Genomic DNA, 22,724 nt, shown 5'->3' with positions numbered 1-22,724 from the left:
TCGGCATCATATCAGCAGTCAATTTATTCAGCTACTTAATCTAGAGAATTTCATCTGTGAATGGCCTGCCTTTTTATTTGATTTTTATTTGTCTCAAAGCTGGTCCACTGTCTCTGTTTGTTGATGGCTCTGTTCTAGAGACTCAAAGTAAAATGAGGAACCTTGGAGTCATTTTTGATACCAGTCTCATATTTGATTCTTTTGTACAGAGCACTGTTAAAGAGTCCTTTTTCCACCTCAGAAATGTAGCAAGACTGCGCACTATGCTAAACTTCTTTCTAAAAGCTGATAAACTCATTTGTTGTCACTCGGATAGATTACTCTAACACCCTTTTAGCGGGAGTTTCTATCTCCATACTTAATAAGCTCCAATATGTACAAAACTCTGCTGCCAGGATCCTGACTGGGAACAGGATATGCAATCACATTACTCCTGTTTTAGAGTCCTTGCACTGGCTCCCGGTCAGGTTCTGTGTCGAGTTTAAAATGATGATGCTGACACAAAGCATTACATGGCTTGGCTCCTCAGTACTGATCTTCTTTGTTAATCCCTTACACCTCAAATAGCAGACTGCGCTCCTCACAGTCTAATTTGTTGACTGTTCCACAAACCCACTTAAAATCTATGCATGACAGGGCTTTTTCTGTCTCTGCTCCTTCTCTTTGGAACGCTCTTCCTCTCAAACTTAGGGAAGCTCAGACCTTTGACATATTTTAAATATGTCAACTCAAGACATACTTTTTTAAACTAGCATTTGCTTGCTGATGTTTACTTTTATTATTATCATAATTATAATTATTATTATTATTGTCAGTTGAGACTTTTGAATTAATAAGCTATTCTTTTTGAAAGAGATCATTATTGGAAAACATGTTTACTGTCCCAGCTGCTTGCTGCAACATCAACATTATGATTAGCAGACATTTTGCAGCCTGCTAAACACATGACTTTTTATTATAAAAAAGGAAGACAAAAGCCTTTAACACAATAGACCTCATACCCAGAAACGGAGCAGATGTAAGCCCCCTTTTTACATATCCCTTAATCATTACCATGGCAACAGAGGTATGTATGGCTGGGAGGAAAATTATAAGGGTGTGAGGACGGGAAGTGAAAGCTTCATATTATAATACTAAATTACACGATTGTTTTTAAAAACGATACATTCTGATTGTGTTTTAATCGACCATTAATTGTCTTCTATCTATTTTTGATTCCCTAGTCAGGGCTCTGTTGTAAAATACTTCTGTAACCCACCCGAACCACAGACTCCATCAATATTACGTGAAGTCGCATTGAGCCACCTCTGCTTTACTCTCACACGCTCATGAACACTCCGAGGCTGCATTCATGACTAATTTCCTCCCCTGCATTAGGTAATAGCACATTTATCAGACCTGGCACAAGGGCTGCTTTTTTTCTGCCTGCTTTTTTTGCCCATCAAAATAACATAGCTCTTGACACCCCCACCCTTCATCTCCACCATCTTCCCAAAGTCTCCTGTCATCCATTTCCATAATCATTCCTGCATAGTGGAAGGGACATGAGACAGTGGCACAGCTTCAGGAGTATCTGGAAACTAGGCATGACTGAAAGGACTTACTTACACTGCAGGCATCCTGTGGTGAGCCTAGATGAGTACAGGATGGTACATAGAAGCAGAACTGAATTTATTATATTTTTTAAACTTCAGGAATGTTCACACTTCAACCAACACTTCCAGTGTTTTCAAAAAACAGCTAAAGACCCACCTCTTCTGTGAGCATTTAACTAACCCACAAAAATACCAACCCCACATTATTGATATTAAAAGATTTTTTTTTAAACTTACTCTGACTCTTACACCTCTACTCTGGACACTTTTCTTCTCTAGAACTCAATTATAAATCTTGTATGGTAGCACTACTTGTATTGTTCTCCGCTTGATATATTGCTTTGCTTGTATTTCCTAATTTTTAAGTCACTTTGGATAAAAGCGTCTGCTAAATGAATACATGTAAATGTAAATGTAACAGGCTGTACATGAAACCTGGCTAAGACAGGATTCCTGAGAAGGTCCTGTTCAGGCCCTTACCAGATTCCCCTGTTCATCCCACCATACAGCCTGCCCAATGGCTACAGATGGCAGCAGATAGACAGATAGTTCGGGATGGTAAAAGAGGCATTTTCTCCCAGCTCTTAGCATGTGAGCTTGACTGTCCTCTGACCCTGCAGCACACTTTTGGAATCAGTAAATTTTTTTAAGAATGAGTTTCCACCAAACAATTACACGAACAGATGTGGGGATTTACCCATGATTTAGAGTCTAAAAATAACAACAACCATGGAGGAGTTCACAAGTTGAATTTGTTGCTTTTAGAACATATTGCTTTTACATATTTATTCTGCTCACAGTAAGTTTATTGTAATTACCAAAAACTGGTTGCTTTATCCACAGACCACTGATTCATCACTGTGAAATTAATTAGCTTTTTTGCTATTACCTTCAACCCACTGCACTGTTCGTGTTTCTAATGACAGTTTGTAAACTACTTGATTTGCTCAGGGGACAGAATGACGTCACCCCCAAATGTATGTCAACAGTTTTCGGTTAAAAAAAAAAATGGTCATAGAGCATGCTGACAGTCCTAGCGTTTCTAACTCTGTGTTTATTTTCCAGTGTTATGCCACACCCACTTTGGATTAAAATCCAAATACAGATACAGGTACAGATATTTGGAGCACTGATCAGACACAGATAAAGATTATGACATTGTGTTATACCCCTAATGCAGACAGAAAGATGTATAGATATGCCTTAGTCATGTCCTTCCATGCTGGTATTAACATTACCTTTAATCCAGTGTGTCTGTGGTAGAATACTGTGTGCTATATACAGAGTTAGTGCTATAGAGCTTGGTTCTTGCTTTTTCTTATTGTTTATCATGGTTTTGACCCAGTCTCTCTCTCTCTCTCTCTCTTTCTCTGCTAGGTGAGCGCACTTACAAGGACACAGATGAGTTGAGACAGTTAGCTATAGGCATTACAGTGACTGATGATAAGTCTTTAGGTGGCAGTGCCGAGAAATGAGGCTTTCACAGATGAAAGTGTTCCTCATGCACTCTCTATTTACTGGCCGAGGGCCCACGGAGGCAGCCCTGGGAAATTTGTCTTCATCCTACCTCCTAAAGGGCTACAGTAATTATTATGGGATAAAAGGACAGTAAAAGGAAGTAAAACTTCTACAGCAGGAAGGGGAAAACAGTGCTGTGCCAGGTTACAGCATGGCCTAATACACAGTGTGGGCATATCATCCTGAAGATGAGATAATATACAGCCTTGATGGTGGAGTAAGGATCGGACAGACTCCTACACAACTCTGCTGAAATTCAATCCGACACAAACAAACTCTGGCATAAAAATAACAGTGTGAAAGAACCGGGGGGCTAACCGAGCAGGACAAGAACTCACCGTGTTCCAGCGAGAGGAGCAGAAACACAGTCAAGAGAGACTGAATCCCAGACACACGACACTCCATCAACATCCTGAGAGAAAGAGAGGGAGAGGGAGCAAGAGAAAGAGAGATACACATTAGTAAGCTCAGGTCATTTTGGAGTTTTTGTCTGGCTGTAAAATCTCTTTGAGAAGGGCAGAAGAGCTTTATACACCATCAGAGCAAGATTCTAAAAAAATATATAAATATTATTCAAATTCAAATCTGGATAAAAGTGTTTCATGAAATAATAAACCAATTCTCTTATATGGATGTAAAATTCGGGCAACAAATTTACATCAGGATCTGGAATGGTTGAGTTGAATTAGTACAATTCAAATTTGCAAAAATATTCCCCAAAATCCCTGCAATATCACACACAGGACAGAGCTGAACCTATCACCTACAAATCAAAATACAAAAAAAGAGCAATAAAATATTGGCACTCACTCAATCAGACTGCCCCACTTTCAATGAAGTATGAAACTCGTCTGGTCAAACGACTCTCGTGTATCTACTCGCCAATATCTCACTGATCACACAGACCTGAAATCTTCCTCCTCCTCCAGAAACGCTAAGCAAACATGGCATTTTCTCACCCTCAAATACAACCATATTTAGAAAAATGAAATAACTTACCACATCAAATAAATATCAAACTAAACTAAAACTTTTTTAACCATTAGATAAATTTAAGAAAAAAAAGTAACATAAAATGACCTGGAAGTGGAGAAAAGACGACACCACAGATGCTGAAGGCTGACAGAGGACAGGCTGTGTAGGCACTGTCAGTTATTACAGGCAGAAGATGAAACACACTCTCTCCTCTTACTGCACCAAATATTATTCCATTAGAGACAAAGTCTTTAAACTATTTGAAAAAAAAAATTACTAATGTGTTCCCTGTTTTTAGTGTCTCAGAGAAGAAGCTGAACAAATTCAATATGTTTTATCACTTTAGCATATCCAAGTAGAAATTGTACACTCAGAGGTTCTGTTTGACTATTTAGTATGATTCTCTTGGTTTAGTAGCTTGTGCTTTTTTCTTTTTCTTTCATTATTACTCTAATACTGGTTTACTATTACTATTACTATTACTCATTAATAGTATTACTTTGCCACATGCTACTTTTCTGTTACATTCAATACTGTATCATTACAGTCATGGCAATAACGCTTTATGAATGAGAAGTGAAAATGACAGACAGAGATAAGGGAAGGGTGACAGATATGCATACACGCAGACTGGTTATAGATTAAAACCACGTAAAAGATTAAGTGGTTATTGTGAAAACCATTTCCTAAAGAGTAAGAGATTTTATAGGTTCATGGTTATAATCAGATCGTGACTCCCACGGAATAAAATGCTAATTTTGTCTGTTTCCCAACCGCTCCATCAGGTATCAAATATTTGCACATACCCACCAAAAGCCAATAAGGGAGCAAATATAGTCAGCAAATTGATCATGATGAATACCTTTGTTCCTATGGCAATTGTTGGGTATGCCATGTCTTGACATTTTAACAGAACTCTTTAAATATCTACAGTGACAGGGTAAAAATGAACACCCAAAGGGAAAAAGGTCCATACGGAGACGTTTCTACTGAAACGTCAGACTAGACCAATCTTCCTTTCTGGATGAAACAGAATAAAGACACTGGCCAAACAATAGGTTTTCATTTTAACCACTCAAGCAGGGCTTTCTATTCCCTTTATTTGAGAGGCCAAAGGCAGACAAATGCCTGACAACTCCATTCCACACTGACGAGGGCTTTGGCGTATATTGCAAGCGCCATGTGCACAGAGACAAAAAGCCTCTCAGTGAATAATAGATGCAGTGGGTTCGACAAACTGTGGCCAAGGGCAAAACCAGAGCTGTACGCTGAAAGATTGGCCACAGATAGCTGGTGTAAGTTACACCAGCAAAAACAAGCACAAGGACAAACTAAGATTAAACCATTCAAGGGCATATCTATACAACAGTGCGTCAGCATATTTTAATTATAATAAACGATTAACATGTATGGGGTGTCTGTCACGTAATGAGTATCAGGATGGATGCAAGTGCAGGTAAGGGTTTTATTAAAAGGAGATAGGAAAACAAATCCAAAACGTGAAACACTGGTATGGTCAAAACAGGTTGAACTAGCAACAGGAACAGAACAACGAGGAAGAGAACTGGATCAAAAACCATGAAAATACAGAACGAGGAACGCACGGCTTGGCATACGATAAACACGTAATACTTCGCGCTGAACATAGAAACACGAGGGGTTTAAGCAACAAACTTAATCGGGGTGAAACACAAAACAGCTATGATTAATGAGAACACGTGAGGGAGACATCCAATAACATATCAGGGGTGGAGACAGGATATAAAACATAACAAATACACGTGTAAGACGTTAAACAGAGTCAACGTCCCTGAACCCGGAAGTGCGCGCTGCTGCGCCTCGGGCTTCAGAGCATGCTGCGTGCTCCAGGGAAATCCTGACAGTGTCATTCTGGCACAGTGGATAACATTGCTGCCTCACAGCTCCAGGGTTCCAGCTTGAGTTACTCCCTGTTCGGATATTCTCATCTTTCCATGTTCATGTGGGTTTTCCTCTGGGTTCTATGGTTTCCTCCCACTGTTCCAAAAATGCAGGTAGGTGGATTGTATGTGCTAAATTGCCCCTAGGTGTGAATGTGTGTGTGTGAATGGTACCCTGTGATGCTGGTGTCCCATCAAATACTGTATGTACGCTATTAGAATTAAATGCAATAAAAGTGTATCTTTCTTTGGCACTATGTTTCCTTTTATGTACCTTAAATCACTTTTAAATGTACAGAAAGAAAATATATTGGCTGATTTATTGATTTGCTTAAAGGGGTGGAGGGGGGCTTTGCCCCCACAAAATATTCATTAGCACCCCCCCCCCCCCCCCCCCCCCAAAGCAAATCAATAAATCAGCCAATATATTTTCTTTTTGATTTCTTTTTTTATCAATGGTTCGATTCCATCGCCTCTTAAGCCTGTTCCTGGGCGGCCACTAGGACCTGCGGGAGTGAGCCACACACGACACAGTTTACTGTTTAAACATTTTATGTTGGTTTTATTAATTATGCTGAGCATTATCACGGTTACAGTTCGGCTGCTCAATCACTCTCGTGCTGCAGACTCACACACGGGCAGCGAGAGCACAGAATGACGCGGTCACGGGCCCCTCCTGGTATTAAAGGGAAATACTCCCAGATCATTACAAGAGGTGATGCGCAACACAAAGGATTGCACCAAACCGTATCTGTCATTTGATTACACAGTAGCTCGATTATAACTGCCCATGTAAACGTAGTTAATGTAATTAACAAAGACAATGTGCAGTAATGTAACGTTGACTGCCATCTCACTCACTCACTCACGCACGCTCTAAATAAAATTCAAAAAGTATTCTGGCTACATAGTACAGCCATTTTTGCCTTTTGGTGGTGATGGATGGATGGGGACAAAGTGGACTTTAATTTCTTTATTTGGATATAATTTAAATAAGTCATATTAGATCAGACTCTAACACAAATTATGAGACAGGTATAAATTGACCAAAAATAAACTTATTTCTATAGATTTTACACCCATTGTTACTCTAAAATATGCATGACTAGAACGATGTGTTTTTCTTTTTTTTTTTTTTTTTGGGGGGGGATGCCCAGATTCCCCTAAAAAAGAGGCTTAACCCCCTCATTCATAAATCTCTAGTGATGTCCATGATGTACACTATACTTAAGTGAAAGGTACACACTAAAGATACCAGTGACAAGGAAAGGCATAGTAGGACACTTTTTCCTAAAAGTATGAGGCTTTTAAATTCTCTCCAAGTTTGCTGTTAAGATCATAGATTTTATAGCTCAGATATTGCTTGATATGAAGACTATACAAAACGTCATTAGGCAATAGAATAGGCACAGAATAACCATAGGACACAACTTGTTCCAAATCATATCATCACGTTTCATCAAGCCATCAAGTTTTCAAAGAGTCAGCTCGATCACTGTGAGGATGTCAGTATCGGATACCGGAGGAAGCACAAAGCTCTAACATCAAAAGTGAGCTAGACTGATACATCACTTTTTAGTGTTTAGTTTAATGTGGCTTTAAATGATGAGCTACATATCATCGAAAATCTACTTTCAGTCAAACAAAAGAAAACTGGCGATATGGAATAAGGATAAGGCATTTGCCTAAAATCAGATTCTCCTCTCTCAGTAACATGACTTACACCTTTTCACTGAGTGCTGTGTACAAACAGGGTGGTGTCACTTTTCCTCCTACTGGCTGTCTTCATCCCTCTCTCTTGTCGCCCCTGTCTCACTTCTCCCATCAGCATCTCTCTTTTTCCCTTTCCTTTCTGCAGCCGGCGCACTGTCGTGCCCCTATCTTCCATCTTTGCCTGTCTCAGCTGGGGGAACTCAGGCTCTATCTCTTAATTGTATCTATGAGTTGGACTCATGCTGTTTTCGCTGGCCTTCACAAGCAGGTGACAAATGAGTGACTGGGAGCCCTTTAGCAGACAGGCAGACAGAAATACAATATACACTCACTGTCCACTTTAATAGGAACACCTGTACACCTGCTCATTTATGCAGTTATCCAGTCAACCAATCATGTGGCAGAAGGACAATGCATAAACTCGTGCAGACACAGGTCAAGTGCTTCAGGTAATGTTCAAGCATCAAAATGAAGAAAAAGTGTCATCTCTGTGACTTTAACCATGGTTTAGTTGTTGGTGCATAATGGGCTGGTCTCAGTATTTCAGAAACTGCTGATCTCATGGGTATTTCACACACAACAGTCTCTAGAGAACGGTGTGAAAAACAAAAAAAACATCCTGTGAGTGGAAAGTGTGCAGACTGAAACACCTTGTTGATCAGAGAGGTCAGTGGAAAATGGCCAGATTGGTTCGAGCTGCCAGGAAGAATGTACTAACTTATATAATCACTCTTTACAACCGTGGTGAGCAGAAAAGCATCGCAGAACGCACATCAAACATTGAGGTGATATGAGCTACAACATCAGAAAACCATATCAGGTTTCACTTCTGTCAGCCAAGAACAAGAATCTGAGGCTATCATAGGCACAGACTCACTGAAACTGGACAGCTGAAGACTGGAAACTGACTAGGTGATTTTTTTTTCTTCTACTCTTCAACTGTCCAGTTTGGGTGAGTCTGTGCTCATGTTAATAAGATGCTTTTCTACTCACCACGGTTGTAAAGAGTGATTAAATAATTTATTCCATCACTCCTGGCAGCTCAAACCAATCTGGCCATTTTCCACTGACCTCTCTTATCAACAAAGTGTTTCCACCCACAGAAGTGTGACCCACTTAGTGTTTTTTGTTTTTCACACCATTCTCTTTAAACTCTAGATACTGTCGATCCCAGGAGATCACACTTTTTCTTCCACAATCTGACATTTAATGTGAACATTAACTGAAGCTCTTGACGTGTATCTGCATGATTTTATTCATTGTGCTGCTGCCACATGATTGGCTGATTGGATAACTGCAAACATGAGCCTATTAAAGTGGATGGTGAGTGTATATATTAAAACGTTATGCACAGATGTATACACATGACATGCATATATCACAGACATCTAAAATCTATTACAACATGTTTACAAACATTTTGATAAGATTTAATCAGAAACAAAGTGGCTGCTGCCTCTCCATGTACTCTGGCACAGAGTGTTCCTCCCATTGTGTCTCTCTGTGTGCTTTGGCTCTGTCAATGACCCTCACCAGCTGATCCAAAATCAAAGTCAGCCTTAGTCTTCCTTCAAGAGCAAAAACGCATACCCTTCTCCCCGGCTGAGAAGTGAAGGGAGAATGTTGTAAAACATTTCACTGCAGCAGTCATTTGCAGTCCTGTCACTGAGCAGTACAAAACATGCTCAGGCTCTCTCAGCCTGTCAACGCAACATACACGCACAGCTGTGGCATTTCCACTGGCCGGGATTTACACACCTCTTCGGCACTCCTCTCCTCAGCACTTCACACACACACACACACACACACACACACACACACACACACACACACACATACCCCACTCTCCCAAGAGAAATGAGCACCATTTCTTCCACCGCTAATATACACTTAGGTTTCTTTAAAATGTGTACTGCTAGACTCTGCTAAAAGCTTACTCATAAAACCTGATTGAGTCAAATAAGCAGGCTGCAGTTCTGCATTATACAAAAATGCTTGCTTTTTTATGCACCACCAACAAAACAACAATATGACTCACGACCCATTGAGTCTGCTCAGCATTACAGAAAGTGAGAGAGAAAAGAAAAAAGATGGAGCCAGAAAACAAAAGAGCCACTTGGAGAGAGATTCAGAGACTGTCAAATCCATACACATATGATATTTATCCTTCTACAATAACCAAGTAACCAACAAGAGGATCTGAATCTTAAACAGCCATGACAAATACAATCTCCACTGATGCTGCAGCCGTGGAAGATTTGTCCATATAATTTTGAGCTCCATGCACAGTAAGCAAGCAGCCTGCAAAGAAAATTTGAATCATAAGCAAAAATTTGAAAAACAATTGCCAATGACACTGTAGGCACGGACTATCTGGATGCTGAAATCAGCAGTATTGGAGGCCCTCTGATAATACACTGAGGGTCCCAAGATCCCCAAACTCCAACCCCCTAAAAATAGATCCAAACTTCTCCAGCCCTCCATATGGTTTAACAAATGACACTGGGGAATTTGTTGGCCCCTGACCATCTGAGCCTGGGAGCTGAATTGCCGTTATTCAGACTCATAATTACCATTAGAGTTTGACCAAAATGTAAAATTCATTTTGGGCAATTCTAGGCAAATGTCAAACTCAATAGGGAAAAATATTGTCATTTCATAGAATAGTTAACCACGTGGGAGAATCATATCTACTGTTTCAGACACGCCATACCTATGAGTAAAAAATATTCACAAATTCACAATGCTACATTTTTCTGGCTATCTACTGAGAAATGGTTGTGGTACATAACAAAACCACTTTTAAAACTATACTATCAATTTTCTTTACTTTTATAGAGTATGATGTGTTTTCTCGGGTCATCTCCCCTAAGCACTCCACTGTTCAAGTGATCTTACATCTATAACACTCATAAACTGCTATATATTTATACATTATACATGGATATTTTATTTTTGATCAGACATGTGCACTGACAAGCAATGAGACACAGTGCAATCTATATGGTTCATAGGTCACATCCATGATGCTGTAATTACCCTTACACAACTGCACTACTTTAGCCTGAAATCAATATCCAGGTTAGCTGGATTGGTATAAAGTTTGTGTGTGTGAGTGTGTCTAAAATGATGCAATTATGCAGGGGGTGGTAGACAGTAGAGGGAGGCTGTGTGACATTTTAACATTTCCCTGCTGAAAGTGGGGCTCACTCACACTCACATCTACAGTGGCAAGTGATTTTCACATGGCCCGTTCCCCACGCTGAATGGCTCTGATTGCTTTTAATGGAGCAGGATGTGACCAGGATATGAATCTGGGGATGAGTGCTTTTCTGCACTGAGGTTGTGTGTATCTTTTCGCTTTTTAATGTCTTTTTTAATAGGTAGAATGAATCTCTCACTCTCTCTCTCCCCCTACAATGCTGTAGTCAAAACAATCCGTTGTTCAGTCTAGTCAAGTGATAACTTAGCTTGTTCTGATGCACACCAAGATGCCACTTTCCATACACTAGTCTATAATCCAAATGCATTCTGATGCGAAACAAAACTCAGTCTGCCCCAAACCAAGAGTAAATACTACACCAGTCCTTACACCTGTGTGTATTTTCTTCAAAGCACTAAATGTTTTCAAAGTGCTTTCACATACGAAAGTAACACTTCCACTTTCAGCATGCTTCAAACGACAGTAGATTGTGTGAAATGCATTCAAGACACAGATGGAAAAACAGCACCTACTGGACCTCCCTAGAATCTTATCAAGGCTGAAATCGGCTGAAAAAAAACGATCTTCTCTATCTTTCCAATTCACAGGGCCATCCTGCCAATGAAAAAATCCTGGCAATCACAACTAAGTGCCTGTTTCTTAAAGGCTCTCAAACATATTGCTTTTATCCACCAACTCTCTTCAACATCTCAGTGAGTGAAAGTACAGACCCCCACTTTGAAAAATGAGGTGACAAAAAGCTTATTCTGTGTGAGCCAGGCCACTGACAACTCCAAATGTCTGTCTGCTTTCCATTTGCAACCAGAAATACACCAGTCATGCCTGATTGCTGCGGCACAGGGAAATCTTCAGCTCGCTGCGTTGACGTATCAAGTTCCTTTCAACCCGGGAATTTTTTTTAAATCCATGATTTGCAGGAATATTCAAACAGCAATACTGGACTACTTATGTGCCAATCCAACATGTTACACTAATAAAGTGGCAAATTTACATGACTGGGAGAGTTTTGGGAGAATCGAAGCAGTTTGCAATCGAGAATCGAAGCAATCAAATCTGTTTGAATAACAGTTGCCTTGGTTATTAATGATAAAGCCTTGAAACCTAATGCTTTCTACACAGCCTCTACACAAATTGCCACAAAACCACGACAAAAAGCCCACTGGGAAACTGCAGGAGTTGCAAGTAAGCTCAGTTCAGAAGCAGAACAAAATGAAAACCATATTCATAAACAGTGTCAGGGCAAATTACAAGAACATGAGTGCTGGCTTTTGTCCGGGGGGCCTGGACACCGTGTCATCACTTAATTATTTTGCCTGGTCTCTGCAGCCTCGATGTGCTATATTTCATGCAGCCCTCCCTCCCTTGGCTGCTCTAGCCTCTCGGCAAATGAACAATCCTGGCAGAGAATAAATCTAACCTCTGCTGACTGGGAACTGTTAAGACCCCCGCCACACTTAATCAAAGTTACCAGCCTGCTATCTCTGCACTGTGGCCTACATGTATGGGCACCGAAGTGGCTGTATTTCTGAACTGTTCTGCCAGACCTGATCGGTTAATGTACACTGTGCTTGAGAATCTGCTCTTGTGTCTAAAATAAAACCAGGACTGATTTCATGAAAATAGACTAATGGTACTGCCAAGTCAGCATTAAATTGTCAGCACTGCTTCGGGGATTAAGAAAAAATAAAGCACAGGATCTAGATGGACCCTAGGTAATGGCTAGCTAAACCTTAACAAACAGGAATATGGCTTTGGCTTGCAGCCCTTTCTGTGTCTCATTAAGGAAAGTTCTGTTAGATGGGTTCTCTGTCCCAGTGCTGGGGCTTGTCCTGGAAAACGAAGGGAAACAGGTGGGAAGAGACAGAAAATAATTCTTGAGTCCGCACCAGGCTGGGCAGGAGAGAAGCAGTGTTCTGCCAACAGCCATGTTATAATACGGCTCCCTGCTCTTTGCCTCTTATGAATTCTTTTTCTAGTATACGATTGCCAAGGTGTGTCATACTGAAGCAATGTATTATGCAAACTGACAGAGATAAAGCAAAAGTAGATGCCATTTGGGAGTGTGTGTGTGTGTGTGTATGTGTGTCTGACCATAGAAAAATATGCAAATGTGCTAACGTCTCAGACCAGATGTCAGACCAGCCTCTGGTGCTCAGTCCCAGTCCACTGCATCTGATCCCTCTATGAAAACAGAGCTTGCTCAATTATCCCTCAACTATTATCCACATTGTGAGGTGTGAAGCATATGCTGCCTCTACAGATGTCGATCCCTTCAAACCACAAGCACACATGCACAGCACACATAGACAATCTGTCCTAAAACATTGCCTTGCATCAGAATTACAAGTGGATATCACAACCCATCGAAAACACAATGGGGTTCCCTTCTAACATATCCTAAACACACACCCAAACACCCGCAGACTGTCAGAGATGGGTACGGATGAAGCTACTGTGACAAGTTCTGCTTTTGATGAATGACATTATGTGATTTTTATTTATTTATTTTTGCCTTTCTTGGTGCAGACAGATTTTCAAACCCATTTCTGACAAACAGGCAAAACCAAATTTGACATCAGAAAGCAACCATGAAACAATTTTAACATAAATATAAGACTTGACTAATAGGAAAGTGATACCCAAGGTGGATTGAACACACTGGCCTGTCATACTGTACTTGTCATGCCCTAATTTAATCATGTAGACATCACTATTTCTGTTAGCAATTCTACGATATGATGTGTAGCAGTCGAACCATTCAATCAATCAATCAATCAAGCAGTCAGCCAGACTGATACAGACAACCAGGAAATCAGATTAGAAAAGAAACAAGAGAAAACACAAACATATTCAGCTTAAAATACTGCACAAAAAAAACCTCAGAGAATAAGCATTCGAGAGATGATTTCATCCAGATGTAATAGCAATTTCCAAAAAGGAGGTTTAGACAGCATACTGTAGTTTCTTCAGGAGGTGTCTGACAGTCTGAGGCATCTGCAGGAATGTATATGTGTTTATTAAATAATCAAACTTAGAGAATTTAAGGAGGCATCACAGTCTGAGGTTTCCAGCTCCCTCTTTTTCTACATGATACCAGCAGAGTGTTGGTGGTGATACTTTAGAGGTGGTTTCCAAAGTGAGTACGTGAGAGAAGAACAAATGAAGGTTAGTGAGTAGCAAGAACAAGAAATAGAGAGACGTGGGAAAAAAGATGGAATGGATGGGAGGGATGAATTATTAAACAAGGATCACACTGTTTCTTTGACACATATATAATGGAACTCTGGTGCAGCACTGATTTGGTGCTTCAGTTAAAATGCTGATGTATGCTATTTGTTTACATTTACGTCTCTTGTGGTTTTACGTGAAGCCAAATTAGAGGCATAACAAAGCATCATCTTCTCCTTTTTACACAATCTATAGAAAACCAGCTAATCCTTTCCAAGCATTTCATTGTCCTTATAATCCTTATTAAAAATATTTCTTTCATACCAACCATGTTTTAAGTCTTGTTTATAACTGTGGGGCTGACCCAGGGGTGGACAATTCACAGTGAGTAGGGTCCATACGTATTTGGACAGCGACATAATTTTCAGAATTTTGCCTCTGTACACCACCACAATGGATTTGAAATGAAACAATCAAGATGTGACTGAAATGTAGACGTTCAGCTTTTAATTTTCAGAAGACCGCAGAAGACAAAAAGTGGATGTTCAAGAAAGAAAAAGACCTTCACAACATCTAGCCAAGTCAAGAACACTCTCGAGAAGGTAGACGAATCATTGTCAAAGTCTAAAGTCAAGAGACACCTTGTAAATATGTAAATACTGAGGGTTTTACCTCCAGATGCAAACCACTGGTAATAACTTAAGAACAGAAAAGCCAGATTCAACTAGACTAAAAAACATCTTTAAAAAATAATAATAATAATAATAAAATAAAAGCCTGCCCAGTTCTGGAACAAGATTCTCTGATAGATGAAACCAACATTAACTTGTACCAGAATGATGGGAAGAGAAGAGTATGGAGAAGGAAAGGAAAGGCTCATGATCCAAGGTATGCCACATCATCTGTCAATCATAGTGGAGGAAGTGTTAGAGCATGGGCATGTGGCTGCTAATGGAACTGGCTCACTGGTGTTTATTGATGATGTGACTGCTGATAGAAGTAGCAGGATGAATTCTGAAGTGTATAGAGCAATACTTTCTGCTCAGATTCAGTCAAATGCTGCAAAACTGACAGGACGGTGCTTCACAGCACAGATGGATAATGACCCAAAACATACTGCAAAAACACCCCAAGAGTTTCTTAAAGCAAAGAGAAAATAAATGTGTGTTCTTAAATGGCTGAGTTAGTCACCTGACCTCAACTCAACTGAGCGTGCTTTTCACTTACTGAATACAAAACTGAAGGCAGAAAGACCCATAAATGCAGCTGCAGTAAAGGCCTGGCAAAGCATCTCAAGGGAGATGTCCATGGGTTCCAGACTTCAGTCAGTCACTCACTAAAATTATCAAATAATTCTTATATTTATTATTGTTACTGTAGTTTGTCCAATTACTTTTGAGCCTGTGAATATGAAGAGCCCATGTAAAAAAATGGCTGTAATTCCTAAACTGTAAATGCATTGTCTTTGCTAAACCCCTTGAATTAATCTGAAAGGCTACACTTCAATCACATCTTGAGTGCTTCATTTCCATTGGTTCAAATGCATTGTGGTAGTGTATAGAGAGTGTATACTGTCCAAATGCTTATAGATCCAACTGTATTTAGTAGCTTTGCTGCCAAGTAACAGCTCCAGTGTGCTGCTCTGTTCATGTTCATTAATCCGCCTCGTAAAAATTCCACCAACAGCAAAATCAATCTTTGGCAAATGTGTGTGGTGCAGCAGATGGTGGGATTCGAAAGTAACTCACACTACAGTCGCATTAAGGTGTATCGCATTACCGTAAAAGCATGTTACGGTTTTAATGGGTTCGTTTTGCAAAATTCAGTAAAGAGTATTTGCTTTTCTTTTCGGGTTTGTTAAACCCACTTGTCTGCCTGGTAAGTATGAATAAAACTCCATTAAATCTGCTAGTCCTTGGCTACTGATTTGTCCACCCATGTGACCACAAACAAACTGTACAACTCATCCTCCTCAACTTTCAAACAGTGTGCCAACTGTAATTCAGTGGCTTATGTTCTATAATGAATTTGGACACTTTAAATCTGACAGAGAGCCACTGTTGCTGTCTTAAAACAAGCTCTACCATATGCTTGGATTGTACTGTGCCACACTTCTGTCTTTAAATTCAATAAATGTATATGTAGCTATAAATTTGCTATAATTATGTAAGCCTCTGGAATTCTCATTCTCCACCAAAAGACTGCAATATAATCAAGAACTCTTCTCAGTCAACACCTTCTTTACTGTGGAATTTTCTTTTTGCGTCTGATCCTTTCAGCATAAAGAATTCATTTCCTCTTCTTTCCCACTTCACCGCCTGCACGTTCTCAGCAACACAAGTGCTTTGGTAATTGGATTTAAACTCATAGTTCAAAATGTCAGCACCAAATAATTATAAATGGGAAAACCCCTGATGCAACATCCCATTCATTAATCATCCTCCCCTGGGCTTTCTCAGGTCCCAGGGGACAGGTGGGACATCTGAAAAGGGAGGTAACAACAAAATAGGAGCAGAAGTCGTGTTAATAAAATGAGGAAACTTGTAGAAAGAATGACATAAACCTCCTGTATGTTTGAAAACACTGCTGTGCATGTTATCTCACCAATTGATTTTGTCTTAAAACCAACCTGGAGAAAATTATTTATAGGCACCACACACTTCATAATGAAAAAAAAAGTCTAATGGCATTGATGGATGCTTCAAAGTCATGCTTAAATTGTCTATATTGTAAATTTTTAAATAAATAATGAGCAACAACTGTGCCCTCCACTAATATTGGCACTAATATTGGAGAGTATAGGCTTTTTTCTTGAAACCCTTCCAAACAACTTGGGGTGATGTAGGTGACTTCGGATTGTAGTTTTGGAGATTTTCTGACCCCAAGACGCAACTAACTTCTGCAATTCTCCGGCTGTGATCCTTGGATATTTTTTGGCCACTCAAACCATCCTCTACACAGTGCGTTAAGACAATATAGACACACGTCCAATTCCAGGTTGATTCATAACATTTCCAGTTGACTGGAACTTCTTCATTATTGCCCTGATGGTAGAAATGGGCATTTTCAATGCTTGTGCTATTTTCTTATAGACACTTCCCATTTTGTGAACTTAACAAACTTTTGCCACACATCACAGTTATATTCCTCGGTCATACCCATTGTTATGAATGACTAAGGGAATTAGGCCTGTGTGTTACCTCTTATTTATACCCCTGTGAAACAGGAAGTCATGTCTGAACAATTTCCTGCTCCTAGTCACCCAGGTGTACTAAAATTTTTTAAAATATCAATAGGTATATAAATCACCTATATTTTTCTCATATGAATTCATAGGGATGCCAATAATCATTGCACACCTACATTTAACAAAGATGTTTGTTTTTTGTAATCCTGTGTTGTGTTTGTAATTGTTTCATATCCATGAGAGTAGAGTATTTTTGTGGATTTTTTGAACAAAAGATCAAAAGGTTCAACAAAACAGACATTTTTTCACAGCCTTCTTTGCTTATATTTACCAAGAGTGCCAATACTAACGGAGGGCACTATATACATTTGCAGCAGCTGTACGTTTGAACAGGATGGTTGCAGAAAATTGTTATTATTTGATTAAATCTATTTTTTTCTCATTTAGTACTGCCCTTCAGAAGCTACATAAGATATTTACATTTTTCCTAGAAGACAAAATAATAACATTTAAAAAGATCATCCTGTTCAAAAGTTTACACCCCTGGCTTTTAATGCATCGTGTTACCTTCTTGAGCATCAGTGAATGTGTGCACCTTTTGTAATACAGTATTTGTGTATCAGTCCCTCGATTTTCCTCAGTGTGAATAGATGGATCTCAACATCATATAGCCTGGACACTGCTGGACAGGGGTCAAACATGCAGAAGATGCTGGAAAACCAAAGAATGTGCAAGACCTGTTGGATTTTTATGAAGAACAGTGGGCAGTTTATCTGTCCAGGACAAACATGGGACTCATGAACAACACACAGTATTAAGAATCAACCATATGTAAATGGTTAATTGTAAATATGGTTAATTTGTGTAAATTTAGTTATTATTGTGCCTTGTGGACTCTATGTAAAGATCTGTTATATGAAATAGCTTATTCAGGTCAGTACTAAATAAAAAAACAAAATGCACCTTTAATAATCACTCTTTATTTATTTATTTATTTTTTAATTATTAACATTTTGCAGATTCTGCAAGGGGTATGTAAATTTATGAGCACATCTGTAAGTCTCAGGTAATCTCTAATGAAATGTGATATGACTAAAATGCTGCAGCCTACAAACTGACCCCATGATTTGAATCTATTTGTGTGCATTAGTTTGTCTTCTACCTTCTGCACAAAATCAATATTTTGTTCTCTCCTTTACACAGACATTACATTTTCGACTCTATTATACAATGATATGAATTACAAGGAAACGTCTCTTTAATAAATTTAAACTGGACATTAGTTCCCTAATACAAAATGGATTAATAGCTATAAAAACATAAGACCAGCTATAAAGGGGCAAGGAATCTCTAATCTGATTAATTTTAAGAAAGTAAAAGTGAATATAGAGGGCAATAAAGTAGGGCTTTAGTTTTGTACCAGCATTTCCAAAGATGTACAAAAAAAAGTAAACTGAAAAAGGCACAGTTTTATGAGGCAGTTTCCATATATTCAGTGAATCCTCAAATTCATAAAAGATATTGCCTGCAGAAATAAATCAAGCACTGGGCTGCTTTAAATGTGGTAAATGCACAGCAAGAGCACACATTTACCGGGTCTTCATTCTTGAAAAATATTAAGAGCTATAATTGGACCACTCTCATGAAGGCATTTCAAATACCGGTATTAGGGCCACAATGACTCATAATCTGCCAGCATATATAACATCTCTTAATTTTAACATTCAGCATGCACAGAGGAAAGAGGAAACCCAGACATCTTTGATAAAATACTCCCTTGCTGTATAAGTATGTCCAAGTATAAGTATAATCCAGCATATATAATTATAATTCTGTAGGATTATTAATGGATTATTCATCAGATTGTAACTGTTCTTAGCTATCATTCTCAAAATGATTAAAGATGCATTTTCCAAGATAAAATTAACCTCACCTAAAAAAAAAACAAAAAACGCACGCACATCATTAGTTATACCAGCACCAATAAATGATTATTTTAAATCTTTTTTTTTTTTGGTAAAATATTATACAGGAAGACTGAAATGTGTAACTCCAGTATCTCCATTTAAATTATCCACAAGAAATTTTTTATTTACAATCGAATTAATAATTTCTAGCATGTGGAATGTCTATCGATATTGATTGAAATGGACACTCGTTCTTCTGAACTTTGACCCTGGAAGCACCATCTACTTTTTGTGATTTCAAAAGATGGGTCTGTAAAACAGGTATGGCCAATAAAATTACATGCAGGGACAAAAGGACTTTTTAAATGATTAATATTATTAAAAACTTTTCTTTTATTCTGATATTTACATATTTAGTAGACCTCATATTTATATTTACATACCTTTTAAATGCATCTCATTTACAGAACTTACTTACTAACATTTGAGAGTTAAGGCCCTCCCTCAAGGGCCCAGCAGTGGCAGCTTGGCAGTGCTGGGAATTAAACTCACAACCTTAGTAGTAAAGTAGTAGCCGAAGTAGTAATAGTAAAGAGTCAAACCATTTTGATACAAGTTAAAGTTTGTATAAAAATAACCATTATAAACATTAAAGTTATAAAATGATCTCTGTTATGTGGGGCGTCTTGAAAATTCTACAACTATGTCAAATATGTGATGGCCAAAAATTCAGGAACAGGTCTGTCACCATATTCTGAGAGTGACTCAGCAACACAATCTTGTGATTGCAAATTCAGATTTCGCACAGCTGCTGTTAAATTAACTGAATAATTAAGGTTCTGGGGAAGAGCAGGGTTAAGACTCAGAGCTTCTGTTACACTGTTATATGAAATCTCATATGAAATTTACCAAAACCACTCTGGCTCAGTGGAATTCTGCATGGCATAGGGTTGATAGAGCACTATTGTGGACAAATACAGAGTCCTCTGGTTAAGAGATGCCAGGCACTATTAGAACGGCCAGCACTTTCAAGCCTAACCTAATTAACATGAAACTGAAGGAGCTGCATATCTCAAAATGGCACACACTCAGTAAGCATTCAGTGGAGCAGTGTTATTAATGACTAACAGGCCCGACAATTCCACTCATATTATTGCTGCTGCATGGTCCCACAACATGTGGGCTTGGTGATAATAAGATTTAAACCAACTGTAAATTTTATTCAACACCCTTAGCCATTCCAATATCAAACACTAAAAAACTCCAACAGTGAACCAAAAATAACTTTTGGACAAAAAATGTACAGTGCCTTCCATATGTATTCATCACCCTGAACTTTTTATGATCTTGTAAAGCTTCAGCCTGTAACAGTTGGGATTATATTTCATGAACCTACAAAATAAAAAATAGCACATAATATTAAAGCTGGGGGTTGGGGGGGGGGGGGGGGGGGGGGACTTCAATATAGTTGAGTAGTGAGTGCATAAATATTTACTCCCATCCCCAATCTCCCCAACCCCATACAACCAGCTACCATAAGAAAGTAAAATAATAATTGGTTAAATGGAGTCGATTTGTGCACAGTTAAAGTTCTGAAAAACTATCAGGTTTTGGTTATCAAAAAAAAAAAAAAAGTACCCCGAATTTTGAACATCCTGCAGAGCTCCATTAAATTCATTATTAAAAACAACCGTGACTCGGCTAAGAGGAAGTCATCCACCAAACGTCAGTGTAAATGAGCATTAGTCAGAGAACCAACAATTTCTGTGCTATTTAGTGATTCATGACAAATTATCCCAATTACATCCGTTCAATTCCAGGTTGTAACACTACAAAAAGGTTCAAGAGTTGATCATCATATATGGGTCAGGTGTGTGTTATGATATATAACTACTGAGAGCTCTTCAGTATTTCTGTAATTATTGTATAGTTGTATAGTGTTGAAAATAGACCTAGGGGCAGGATAGCACAAACTGATGTTGAATTCAAGATGGTGTTGGTAGAAATGACTGCAATATGAGGCATCAATTCAAGTGATTGTGCTGTAAATAGAGACTGACTAATGCTCTAACAAGCTACTTTTCTACCTCTCTATTGCTTTCCCAACTTCTCTTGGTCTCACTTTCTTTCTCAATTTCTATCTATCTCCTGCTGGTTCTCTGCTCTGCACAGCATGTCTGAGAAGAGTGGTGACTTGATGGATAAACTTTGGAAACTTTGCCTTCGACTGCCAGCTACTTTGTTCACCTCAGAATCTGGTCTTCCCAACAGAGCGAGGTGGGGACAGAGAGAGACGCTTTCACCATAAACAGCAGAAGACATTCTCTTAGAAGAAAGGAATGATAGCTATCAGAGGTGCTCTAAACACCTTTCCCTCAATATCACACAGCCCTAATCCTCTGGATCAGCTTCATTTGTCATAACCTCTCATTTAAAGATAACACAGTCACTTGTATTCAGCCTGTAAAAGATACACATCTAAGCTATTCCAGCACTCTGATGTTATCATTTTTTTAGGGAAGATTATATGCCACAGGTCTGAAGACCAAAAGACAAAACATGTATCTAGAAACTGCTAAAAAAGCAAAAACAAACAAACAAGCAAAACAACACTATCTTCCTGGAAAGATGCCTGTACTACGCCGATTGGGTACAGCTCATCTATCCAGCAGCTCAAGCTGACTGAAGCAAACAGCACAAGAAAGTATGTTAATCATTTTTCACGCCAAAATTCCCACTTCCACCTTGAGTTCCACAAGCATCTCATCTGAGGTTAAAGGAGCACGATTTCGCTCCAAATCAGTGGCAACCTGAAAGCAATCCAGCACTAACAGGTGTGATGAATGCCATCCTGTCAGAGATACCAACTGTTCCAGATCCTTAAGGGAGCATCTAAAATTTTTATTGATGCTTCTAATTTTGGCCAATTAATTCATGTTAGTGTTCTTTCCACAGATTTCCTGATGGCCTAGAGAGAGAGCGAGAGAGAGAGAATGAGAGGAGGAGGAGTAAGTGAGAAGCCCAGCTACAGACAACTGTAGCTACATAGACTACAGCCCATTTTTATTTTCAACAAGCTCATAATCCATCCTCAGTTTGTGTCACAGTTCAGCTTAAGCATGCACATAGTCAATAATGAGCATGCAGGGATGTTCACCTAAGTGTTGACTGAAAACATTCATCCATTAAGTCAGAGCGCACAGCAAGCAGTGGAGTGCAGACTTCAGCTACCCAGTGCTTTATGAGCTCATAACTGGGCTGTTATTTATTTATCAGACGAGCTGCTGGACTTGGATATACAGTGTATAATTAATGAAGGGAGAACAGCTCTCCTCCCAACACAGCGACACATAATCCTGGTTAGAGCACTGAAGATACCACTACTTCCTGCAGCCTAATTAAACACTGAGAGCTGGCAATAGCTACAATGTGGGGGCTGTGATGAGGTGTGTGAAGGAAAGAGAAAGGCATGGACAAGAAAGGACACATCTATACAATGCAGAGACAAATCTATTGCTT

At 39.1% G+C, this 22,724-nt stretch overlaps 1 protein-coding gene across 3 annotated transcripts in view; it reads right to left on the bottom strand.

The window, feature by feature from the left end:
- The window catches only part of ncanb (neurocan b), a 125,139-nt gene that overhangs the window by 89,011 nt on the left and 13,404 nt on the right, over positions 1 to 22,724 (bottom strand). For all 3 annotated transcript variants that reach the window (XM_053683363.1, XM_017477320.3, XM_017477319.3), the window contains exon 2: positions 3,452 to 3,525. In XM_053683363.1, coding sequence (XP_053539338.1) covers positions 3,452 to 3,524 — 73 coding nt within the window. In that variant the 5' untranslated portion in view covers position 3,525. The remainder of the gene's footprint in view (positions 1 to 3,451; positions 3,526 to 22,724) is intronic.

The sequence above is a fragment of the Ictalurus punctatus genome, chromosome 10 (genome assembly GCF_001660625.3).
Source record: "Ictalurus punctatus breed USDA103 chromosome 10, Coco_2.0, whole genome shotgun sequence".
NCBI classification, from domain to species: domain Eukaryota; kingdom Metazoa; phylum Chordata; class Actinopteri; order Siluriformes; family Ictaluridae; genus Ictalurus; species Ictalurus punctatus.
Note: the sequence above shows the minus strand (reverse complement) of the source record. Positions and strands in the feature narration are given on the sequence as shown.